The following is an 11,971-nucleotide window of genomic DNA, read 5'->3' as shown; positions in this document are numbered from 1 at the left end:
ATCCAGAAGTCGAAAACTTTTCCCAAATTTTCGATTTCGCAATTTCTGGATTAACTGATTTTTTTGAGTTTTCGACTTAACGGTTTCTCGATTTTTCGACGTTTCGAATTTTTGGATTTTTTGAATTTCCCATTTCTGGATTTATCGACTTTTTAATGTTTTGATTTCTCGACTTCTCGATTTTTCAGTTATTTGATTCTTCAGTTTTTCAATTTTTCGACTTTTTAAGTATGAAATTTTCTTCGATTTTTAAATTTTTAGATCTTTCAGTTTTGGGATTTTCCAATTTTTTAAGTAAGTAATTTTCCTCGACTTTTCTAAATTTTTTGATATTTCAGTTTTGTGATTTTTAAATTTTAGATTTTTCAGTTTTTTGATGTTTCGATATCTTGATCTGACGATTTTTCGAGTCAAAAATTGAAAAATTAAAAAATCGAAAAATTTAAGAATAGAAAAATTGAAAAATTGAAAAATCGAAAAATTTAACAATAGAAAAACTGAAAAAACGTAAAACTGAAATGTCGGAAAATTGAGAAATAGAAAATCATTTTATTGGCTAGAAATGTGCCAGTAGTCTACTTTAAACTAAGTCAAAAATGCTCGTTATGTAACCCCACGCCACAAAATCATTGTCTCCTCAATACCCTACACAACAATGCATGTTGGCATTGTTCTCCATTTGCGCAAATTCCGCATTGACATTTCCCGCCATAAAAATATTTTTCAAAAGCAGCACACTTCACGGTGCATCAAGGCCCTAGATCCGAGCCTTTTTGCACAATTCCAGCACGCCATGACATAATGGTCAGACAAATGCTAGGCCAATTAATTTCAAATAACGCGACTGGCAGGACCATTACATCTCCGGCTAAAAATTACCAGAAAACCCCCAGCAGGATGTCTCTAAATTAGCAGAGATGTACTTAATTAAATGCCATGTCTTTCAGTGAGTAATTAACATTGAAAGTAAGCATGATTAAAAGTTGAACGATGCGTAAAATGGAAGGAAAAATTGTCGTTTAATAACGCGAGGTTGGTCATTAGCGGGTCGTGGAATTAGCGTCTTTGTAAGGACACCAGGTCGTGACTTTTGACCAGGACGGATCGAGGAACTATTTATCCGTTTAGGAAAATTATACCTGTTACGTTCGTCGTCTCGAAGAGATTGTTGTTGGCGCGGAATTAAATCCATATTATTAGTATTAATTATTACTAATAAGTATTTTAGTTGTTAACACGTTGTTGTTAATTCAAATCAAAACAAAACGAATTCGTAAAAAGCCGCCGACGATAATAATAGGCGACAAGCTTTCTATTCCTGGTGATAAACTGTTAGTACTCACGGTACTATCTTGAGGATGTTCAATGATGGTGCAAAACAAAGAGAATGCGTGCATCGTTACTTACTGAAAAAAAAACTCTTTGTTGTAAATCGACTGAATAATATAAATTCTTGTGATAGGTACATGTACGGATAGGAATTACAGCGTGTTCGATTTATTCACGGCTGCAGAAGACAAAAGTGGTTTATAAGAGCTGAGTCATCCGCACCGATATGGAGTTCGTGACTTTGTTCATTCACAGAAAACACGTATCAGATTCAGCGAAAACACCGCTACAACATAACAGTGTTGGGTGAAAAATTGTTTCAAAACATAGGGATTATACATGACGGAACTCGGAGATTTTTCCAAACTATTTCAAAAAATAGACAAAAAGGGTCCCCGTTAATATTTTGCCTTTTTTTCTTAATATACATATGTTCTTTGAAGAACACGATACTCAAAAACATGTTTCACATTTTCTTGTAAATAAATAAGTATTTTGCAGTAAAGCTCCGCCTCCTTGGTTCACGGCGAATAAAAAAAATCATAACAATTGGGATAGGGCGGGTGGGCGGGCTTACATTTTGTCTTTTTATTTTAATATGTGCAGACTTATTTTCACAACATGAAACCTAACACATGTTTAAAATGGAAAATTTGTATAAGGAAACTTCGATTTTGCAATAGGCTCCGCCCCATACTTGCAAAATCCATATTTCCTTGCAAAAACCATTTTAACCATTTTTAAGTTTCTTGTAAGGAAAAGATGGCTACCTGAATTAAGAAAAAAAAAAGGCAAAATATAAATCGTGCTCACCCACCCCATTTCAATTACGATGTTTTTTTTTAATTGCTATACACGCACGTTTAACATGTTTTTGGGTTTCGTGTTGTTCAAAGAATGCTATGTAGGTATATTAAAAAAAACAACACTAAATGTCACGAGAATATCATTCATTGCTCTGTAACGGTGATCAAGTTCTTCGTAAAATCTATCAAGGCATTATTTTTACGTCCCCTTTTCTCGACTTTACATGAACCCCAAACTACGAAGAAATAGGTCCCCCGTTTCCATCTGTCTGTCTGTCTGTCTGTCTGTCCGGCTGTATACTGTCCCGATTTTTTTTTGTATGTTTTTTCAGAGATATTCTTCTGTAAGTATTCTCTGGCTGTGCGAGTGAGTTCTCGTTGTCACCCCTTGGTGCTTGGTACCCAATGCGGACCGCTATACTTGCACAAGGGGGTCCCCGAGACACTTAAAACTACTTCAAAAACCACAAACAAGAGGTCCCCGAGATATTTTAAACTACTTCAAAAACCCAACATAAGAGGTCCCCGAGATACTTAAACCCACTCCAAAAACAAAAAAGGGGTACTTGAGTTTCCTACAAAGTACTTCAGAAACAAAACACAAGAGGTCTCCGAGATACTTAACACTACTTCAAAAACCAGATACAAGAGGTCTCCAAGATTCTTTCAAACTCCTTCAAAAACTAGACACAAGGGGTAACGGAGATTCTTTGAAAGTAGTCCAGAAACAGAACACAAGTGGTTCCTGAGATACTTCACATTACTTCAAAAAAAAGACACAAGAAGTGCCCGAGATACTTTAAACTATTTCAAAAACCAGACAAAAGAGATACCCGAGATAGTTAAAACTACTTCAAAAACCAGACACAAGAGATCAACAAGATAATTAAAACTACTTCAAAAACAATACACAAGAGGTCCCCGAAATTCTTTAAATTACTTCAAAAACCAGACATAAGAGGCCCCGAGATTTTTTCAAACTCTTTCAAAAACTAGACACAAGGGATACCCGAGATACTACAAATTAATTGAAAGCAAAACACAAGAGGTCCCCGAGATGCTTAAAAATACTTCAAAAACCAGACACATGAGGTCCCCAAGATTTTCAAAGTACTTCAAAAACTACAAAAGCTATACCTGAAATTATTTCAAAGTACTTCAAAAACAAGACACAAGAGATACTTTAAACTACTTCAAAAACCAGACACAAGAAATACCCGAAAAACTTAAAACTACTTTAAAAACAGGACACAAAAGGTCGCCAAAAATCTTTCAAACTACTTCAAAAACTAGACACAAGAGGTCCCCGAGATTCTTTCAAACTACTTCAAACACTGGATACAAGACACAAAAAAACCCCGAGATTCTTTAAAACTAGTACAAAAATTAGACATAGGGGTAGCCGTTGTTCTTTCAAATTACTTCAGAAACATAGCACAAGGGATCCCCGAGATACTTAAAACTTCTTCAAAGAACAGACACAAGAGGTCCCCGAGATTCCTTGAAACAACTTCAAAAATTTGACACAAGAGTTCCCCGAGATACTTAACACTACTTCAAAAACCACACACAAGAGGTCCCCGAGATACTTAAACCTACTTCAAAAACAAGACACAAAAAACCCGAGATTCTTTATAACTAGTACAAAAATTAGACATAGGGGTAGCCGAGATTCTTTCAAACTACTTCAGAAACATAGCACAAGGGATCCTCGAGATACTTAAAATTACTTCAAAAATAGGACACAAAAGGTCCCCGAAATTTTTTCAAACTACTCTAAAAACTAGACACAAGAGGTCCCCGAGATTCTTTCAAACTACTTCAAACACTAGACACAAGGGGTGCTCAAGATTCTTACAACCTACTTTAAAACAAAAAAAAAACACAAGGGGTCCCCGAGATACTTAAAACTTCTTCAAAGACCAGACACAAGAGGTCCCCGAGATTCCTTCAAACTACTTCAAAAATTAAACACAAGAGTTCCCCGAGATACTTAACACTACTTCAAAAACTAGACATAAGAGGTCCCCGAGATACTTAAACCTATTTCAAAAACAGATAAAAGACGTCCCAGAGATACTTAAAACTACTTCAAAAACAAGACACAAAAAAAACCCGAGATTCTTTATAACTAGTACAAAATTAGACATAGGGGTAGCCGTGATTCTTTCAAACTACTTCAGAAACATAGCACAAGGGATCCCCGAGATACTTAAAACTTCTTCAAAGACCAGCCACAAGAGGTCTCCGAGATTCCTTCAAACAACTTCAAAAATTTGACACAAGAGTTCCCAGAGATACTTAACACTACTTCAAAAACCAGACACAAGAGTTCCCCGAGATACTTAAACCTACTTCAAAAACAGATAAAAGACGTAACCGAGATAATTAAAACTACTTCAAAAACAAGACACAAGAAACCCGATATTCTTTATAACTAGTACAAAAATTAGACATAGGGGTAGCCGAGATTCTTTCAAACTACTTCAGAAACATAGCAGAAGGGATCCCCGAGATACTTGAAACTACTTCAAAAACAGGGCACAAAAGGTCCCCGACATTCTTCCAAACTACTTCAAACACTAGACACAAGGGATGCTCGAGATTCTTTCAACCTACTTTGAAACAAAAAAAACACAAGGGGTCCCCGAGATACTTAAAACTAATTAAAAAACACGACACAAGATGGCCCCGACATACTTAAAACTTCTTCAAAGACCAGACACAAGAGGTTCCCGAGATTCCTTCAAACTACTTCAAAAATTAAACACAAGAGTTCCCCGAGATACTTAACACTACTTCAAAAACTAGACATAAGAGGTCCCCGAGATACTTAAACCTATTTCAAAAACAGATAAAAGACGTCCCAGAGATACTTAAAACTACTTCAAAAACCAGACATAAGAGGTCCCCGAGATACTTAAACCTACTTCAAAAACCAGACTCAAGACGTCCCCGAGATACTTAAAACCACTTCAAAAACCAGACACTAGAGGTCCCCGAGATACTTAAAACTACTTCAAAAACAAGACACTAGAGGTCCACGAGATTCCTTCAAACAACTTCAAAAACAAAAAAAAAGAGGATACTCGAGATTTTTTCAATCTACGATAAAAATAAAATAAACACGAGAGGTCCCCAAAATACTTAAAAAAAACAAAAACAAAACACCCCGAGATAATTAATGCTATTAAAAAAACACGAGAGAAGAGGTCATCGAAGCACTTAAAATTACTTTAAAAACCAGACACAAGGCCCCCCTGGGATTTTCACAACCTACTTCAAAAAGAAAACACCGCGAGATACTTAATACTATTTAAAAAACACGACGCAAGAGGTCCCCGAGATACTTAAAATTACTTCAAAAACCAGACACCAAAGGTACTCGAGATACTTAAAACTATTTCAAAAATAGCGGCACAAGATGTTCCTGACATACTTAAAACCACTTCAAAAACCAGGCACAAATAGTCGCCGAAATACTTAAAACTACTTCAAAAATCAGACACAAGAGGTCCTCGATATATTTAAAACTACTTCAAACATCATACACAAAAGGTCCTCCAGATACTTAAAACTACTTCAGAAACCAGACACAAGAGGTCCCCGAGGTATTTCAACTTACTTCAAAAACAAAACACAAGGGGTCTTCGAGATACTTAAAACTATTTCAAAAATACGACACAAGAGGTTCCCGATATACTTAAAACTACTTCAAAAACCAGACACAAGAGGTTCCCGTAATTCTTTCAACCTACTTCGAAAACAAAACTCAAGGGATCCCAGAGACATTTACAACAACTTCAAAAACAAAACACAAGGGATGCCCGAGATTTATTCAAATCACTTCAAAAAGCAGACACAAGAGATTTCCGAAACTCTTTCAAACTACTTCAAAAACTGGACACAAGGGAACCCCGAGATTCTTTCAAACTACTTCAGAAACGAAATACAAGGGGTCCTCGAGATACTTAAAACTATTTCAAAAACCAGACACAATAGCTTCCTAATAGCTTCCTGAGAGTCTTTCAAACTACTTCAAAAACAAAAAACAAAAGGTCCCCGAGATTCTTTCAAACTACTGCAAAAACTAGACACAAGAGGTGCCCGAGATTCTTTGAATCTACTTCGCAAACAAATCACAAGGAGTCACCGTAATACTTAAAACTACTTCAAAAACAAAACACAAACTGTCTCCGACATTCCATCAAATCACTTCAAAAAGCAAACACAAGAAATCAGAACAAGTGGCAGCCGAGATTCTTTCATAGTACTTCAAAAACAAAACAAAACAAAATTGTTCACCGAGATATTTAAAACTATTTCAAAAACACGACACAAGAGGTCCCCGAGATACTTAACACTACTTCAAAAACCAGACACAAGAGGTTCCCGAGATTCTTTCAACCTACTTCGAAAACAAAACTCAGGGGATCCCAGAGATTCCTTCAAATCATTTCAAAAAGCAGACACAAAAGATCTCCGAGACTCTTTCAAACTACTTCAAAGACTAGACACAGGTGGCAGCTGAGATTCTTTGAACCCACTTCGAAAACAAAACACATGGGGTCCCCAAGATACTTAAAACTATTTCAAAAACCAGACACAATAGGTTCCCGAGATTCCTTCAAACTACTTCAAAAACAAAAAACAAAAGTTTCCCGAGATTCTTTCAAACTACTTCAAAAACTAGACACAAGAGATGCCCGAGATTCTTTGAACCCACTTCGAAAACCAGACACAAGAGGTCCCCGAAATACTTAAAACTACTTCAAAAACAAAACACAAGGGGTCCCCGAAATTCTTACAAACTACTGCAAAAACTAGACATAATATACTTCCAATGGCGGCTCCTGACCTTTTTGAACTGAGGGGACACATTTTGATTGATAAGTTAAATCTGAAGACATAAAACAGGCTGTTATTAACAATTAACAAAAACACGAACAAAATTGTGTGAAGAAAGTAAATACAAAAATACATTCAATAAAAGTAGTGTGTCCACATACCTTTGGTTTTAAATCATTACTGAGTAGACACACAAAACAAAACAATTTATTATTTTATTCACAACCACACATCCACAAAAATGTACCATACTTGTTACGTCTATTAAAATATCTGTGAAAGTCTGTCGTTTTTTTCACTAAAATTTTCCCGCGTAACACAGAGGACGATTTTTTTATTTAATATTCACCTGAATTCATTATTTTTATTTAAAATTAAACAATATTTCACTCGCGCAGAATAAAAATGAAAGCCCGCAACTAAGTTACTGCTAATGGTCACAGGACCCGATATCAGACAAATACAGCAACTAAACGCACGATTTCCATGGCAACCGTGTAAACAAAACGTTTAAATGAGTCATGATTTATCAGCGCTTCAATAACATATCATATATCCAAGACACAACAATAATTATAATTATATAATTTGAAGCAGACCGTAGAAACATAGAACAGTAAACACTAGTCCTGCAACAAAAACTCCTATTACGTCTCCCAAAACGTAAGAGAACCACGAAATATCGACAACGAGACTCCTCAAATGTGGAGCTCCTTTATGACGAATGATGTATTCCGTCCACCAAATAGCTTTCTCCGTTGAAACTATAGCCTTGTCGAGTAAAATTTCCCGAATTTCCACAACTCTGTCTCTATATCTGCAAAATTTAACTGTCTCTAAACTCCAAACACGTATTTAAAGAAAATTACGTTTGGTTTTCTGCAACTTCGACAACACAATCTTTCAGTTCGTCTGGAGTTACGGTCACTGGATTCAGTGCTTTTCCAATTCGTTGTTTGACGAGTTTGTAGACGTTCATTGGTTGGTCTGCCAGGAATGGTAGCGCTACGAGTGGTACCCCTGCAGATATAGACTCTTCCAAAGACTGTAGACCTCCTTGAGTCACAAACACCTTCAAATTTGGGTGTTCTACAAATCCTGATTAAGTAAAGAGAGGTTTTGGTGTTTGCTCACCTAGAATTTGTATTTGAGGTAGCCACTCCCTACATAGAATGTTGGTATAATTATGAATCAAAGAGCTACAGTTCCATTTAATGATCACTTTGTATGGTACTCGAGCTAAGCCTTCTAGAATCGTTCGACCTATTAAAGAACCTTCAAGGTGGACCATCGTGCCTAAACTAAAGTAGACCACACCACTTTTAGCCTCATCTAGAAATGTTTGTAGATCTTCTGTCAAAGTTTCTTTGGATTTAAGTCCCATTAGTCCCAATTCTAGTACCGCTGGCACATTTGGTCTAGGATCATACACCACTCGATTAACATTAAGGAGCAACAACTTCACACTTTTTTTCCCGTCTAGAGTGTCTCCTATGTCGTACCCAAACACCGACTTTGCTAGTACTGCACCACGTGCTAGTACCACAAACTCGTACCAAAATCGTGACCACAAATTCAATAAAAACAACTCGCTTTTGTGCCACAAGTCAAGATCTAGGTGGTGCAAAGTTACGAAAAATTCTCTATACAAAGTGGGGTGGCTTGGATTACCCACCACGTCTTGAAAAACCGTTAGAGCTCCAAAAGACGATACACAAACTGTGGGGGCTTGAAATTTCCGGGATAGGCCATACAGAACTGGGTAAAAGCATTCCAGGATAATAAGGTCAAAATTTTCGGCACGAGTCTCTAGGAAGTTTTTGAATCGTGGGTGGTTGAGTGCAGTCTCGGCTATGAAGTCGAAGTAATTAACAATGTTGTGGAAATCTTGAAACATGTTGATTTCTTTGGACAAAAAATCTGGGGGTGCGTGTTGTGTGTTGTCGTGCTGGAAGCTTATGTCAATTTCGGTTAGGTTGGTTAGGTTTGGGTCGTTTAAGGGGAATGTAGTACAGACGGTGACTTCGTGGCCTCGTAAGGATAGTTCGTACCATATGGGATGGAAGACTTTTTGGTGGCTGTATGTGGGAAACAAGGACACTCCTAAAATTCTAGCACTATGGGCACAGGGGACAAGTGGAAGGATCAACAAGAAAAAATACATCACTTTTTGGGTTTTTGTAGAAACAAGGAGGTTGTTTTAATGGTGGCTGTGTAAAAACTAGTGCATAATTGTATGAGTAGTAAGTACATTGGAAAGTGCGCATATAGTTTGAGTTTAATTACCTATGAGGAAATTCTTATCCGGTAGCTGACACATAATTTTGAATTTTTGAATTTTAATTTGTTACTAAGTATAAAACAACTTCCACTAATAAATAGTCGTACCAAGAAAAATCAACTGTGGCAACAACGAATTCCGACCACCAAATGACCTTTTCCAGTCCAGTACTTGGCTTGTAGTCCAAAATATCACGAATTTCCTGAATTCTTTCACGGTATCTAAAATTGTTGCCGGTATGATATGTTCTTCTGTTGATCTAATTTCTTTCTCTTGAATGAGCTCTTGATTTAGTGTGTTTTCTATTGATTGAATCAGAATGTTGGTGTTTGGAGAATTCTTACAATCAACTTCTGGATCCATTTTTCTCGATTCAGATGCAGATTATATTTACGTAAGTCTATAAGACTCTCTAGGAAAAGGCTAAACTTAGCTCCACCCACTCACCCGTTCTGTAATTTTTTTTCTTCTGAAATAAGAAATAATTCTTATAACATATAACAAAACAAAAGTCACCAGTCCCACTCTACAGAAGAACAAATAACTAACCCCGCCCACCCACCCGCCTACATTTCGGTATATAATTTTATCTGCTCTGAATAAAAAGTGGATCTTATGCAGAAATAAAATTAGGATAAGACTGGCTTTGGCAAGTCACATATCTTTAAAAAAAAACGAGGGCGGGTGGGTGGGGCTAGTACTTGCAACGATAAGACTGAACAATATTAAGAGTAGTAACTGGAGTGAAATGGGTGAAGGTGGTGCTTGGCTATAAAAAACTCTAGAAAAAAGTTAAAATTGGCCCCGCCCACCCATCCGCTCTCCCATTAATTTTTCTTTTGAAATATATTGTAACAATAATAGTAGAACAAAAAAAGTTACGATTAGAAATTTTGAGATTTTGAAAAAGTTGATCAAAAATGTAAGGTCTTTGTGGTCTCGGATCACGATTTTCGATTCTTTCTCTTTTTGTTCTTTTTTCACTCTTTTCTTGTCCACTTTTCTCGAGCCCGTTGTGCTTTTCCCCCGTTACTCCTCTTTTCCGATTTTTCTGATTCGTCTCTTTTTCTCTAATTTTTCGTTCTTTTCTTTCCTTCTCTCTCTTTGCCAATACTTCTTTTTACTTCTCTCTTCCCCTTATTTACTCTCTTTCTATCCCTTCTCTCTATACCTCACTGTGTGCCGTTGTCTCAATTTTTTCTATCTATATTTTCTGGCTTTCTTTCCCACATTTGCTCCTCTTTCCTTCTTCCCCGGCTTTCTCTCTTTTCATCCCCTATTTTCGTCTTTTCTCTTTTGTTCTCTTTTCACTCTTTTCTTATCCACTTCTCTCGTGTCCGTTCTGTTTTTCCCTGTTACCTACTGCTGTTTTCCCCTTTTTTTAATTCCTTCGCTCTCTTTGCCAATACTTCTTGCGTTTCCTCCTATTAGTCCTCCCTGCCTCATTCTTATTTGCTCATTCTGTTCCTTCTTTTGTAGCTTTCATCTCTCGCTCTTCTTCTCGTCTCTTTACCTATCTTCCTCCCATCTGTTCTCGCTTTTGAGGTTCTTTTCCCTTCTCCTTGTTTCTCCCCCTGTTATTCGTCTCTTCTCCCTACTTTAACCCTCTCTTTATAAGTCGTTACGCTTGCATATGTGGCGTTCTCTCAATTTGTCTCCCCACTTTTTCCCCTCTTCTCTCACTATTTTCTTCCTCATTTGTCCCTCTATACTCCCCCAGCTTTCTCTTTTCTTCACCTCTCTCTTTGTCTCGTCTTTTCTTTTGTTCTCTTATTCACTGTTCTTTTTTTCTCCCTGCCCAATCTCTGTTACTTCCGTTTTCCGTCCTCTTTCTTTCCGCTTTCGTCCATTCTCCTTTCCACTATCTTTACCAGTTCTTCGTTATCTTCTTGTTACTCCTCACTTCCCCCTTTTTTTTTCTTTCTATTCCCATTTCCTGGCTTTTTCGTTCTCTTTGTTTCTGCTCCTTCTACTCTTCTCTTGCCCCTACTTACTCCTTCTTTCCACCCCTTTCATTGTATACCTCTCCACCATTCTCTATGTACAGTTTTGTCAATTTCTCTCCCATCCCCCACCTCTTCTCTAGTTTTCCCACCTCTCTATATTTTCTGGCTAGCTCTTTCACACTCTTTCTTCTCTTTTCTATTTACATTCTCTCGACTTTCTCTATTTCTCTCGTCTTTTCCACGTTTGTTCGTTATTTTTCCTTTTGTTTTCTTTTTTCACTGTTTTTCTCCATCTTTCTTTCTCTCTCTTTGCCCTATTATTTTCTCTTTCTGCCTTGTTTTCTCTACATTTTATCTCTCTTTCTCCTTCCCTTTCCCCTTTTTCTTGCCATCTTTTCCGCTTTTACTTGTTCTTTTCCCTTCTTTTTGTTTCTTCTCTTATTACTTCTTTTTTTGTGCTACTTACTCTATCTTTTTGTGCCTTGCTCTCCATATCTATTCTTCTCTATGTGCCCTTCAACTTGACTTCTATGCCCCACCCCCACTTTCTCTTTTCCCTGTTCTCTCTTAGAATTCATTACTTTCCCAGTTTACAGAAGAACATATAACTAACCCCGCCCACCCACCCATCTCCATTTCGGTGATTAGTTTTATCTGCTCTGAATGAAAGGTGGATCTTATACAGACATAAAATTAGTCGCTAGAATGAGAAAAGAGAGAGTAGGCAGGGCTAGTACTTGTTAAGATACGACTGATTTTGG

General features: G+C 37.0%; 1 protein-coding gene across 1 annotated transcript; it reads right to left on the bottom strand.

The window, feature by feature from the left end:
* Nucleotides 1-7,958: 7,958 nt before the first annotated feature.
* On the bottom strand, nucleotides 7,959-9,627 carry LOC135129767 (UDP-glycosyltransferase UGT4-like). Its single transcript, XM_064057017.1, has 4 exons — nucleotides 9,372-9,627; nucleotides 8,118-9,086; nucleotides 8,002-8,072; nucleotides 7,959-7,970 (listed from the first exon to the last, which is right to left on the bottom strand). The coding sequence occupies exons 1-4, from the start codon at nucleotides 9,625-9,627 to the stop codon at nucleotides 7,959-7,961; spliced, it is 1,308 nt and encodes a 435-aa protein (XP_063913087.1).
* Between the last annotated feature and the right edge of the window lie 2,344 nt (nucleotides 9,628-11,971).

The sequence above is a fragment of the Zophobas morio genome, unplaced genomic scaffold (genome assembly GCF_036711695.1).
Source record: "Zophobas morio isolate AGI-343-1 ecotype UQ-CSIRO unplaced genomic scaffold, CSIRO_AGI_Zmor_V1 ptg000016l, whole genome shotgun sequence".
In the NCBI taxonomy this organism is placed as follows: Eukaryota; Metazoa; Arthropoda; class Insecta; order Coleoptera; family Tenebrionidae; genus Zophobas; species Zophobas morio.
Note: the sequence above shows the minus strand (reverse complement) of the source record. Positions and strands in the feature narration are given on the sequence as shown.

Excerpts from the sequence above, each read along its gene's own strand:
- LOC135129767 (XM_064057017.1), bottom strand. The coding sequence starts at position 9,627 with ATGGATCCAGAAGTTGATTGTAAGAATTCTCCAAACACCAACATTCTG. Across the intron at positions 9,087-9,371 it reads GCCACAGTTGATTTTTCTTG|GAGTGTCCTTGTTTCCCACA; the intron begins GTACGACTATTT and ends CTAGAATTTTAG. Across the intron at positions 8,073-8,117 it reads ACCTCAAATACAAATTCTAG|AACACCCAAATTTGAAGGTG; the intron begins GTGAGCAAACAC and ends CAGGATTTGTAG.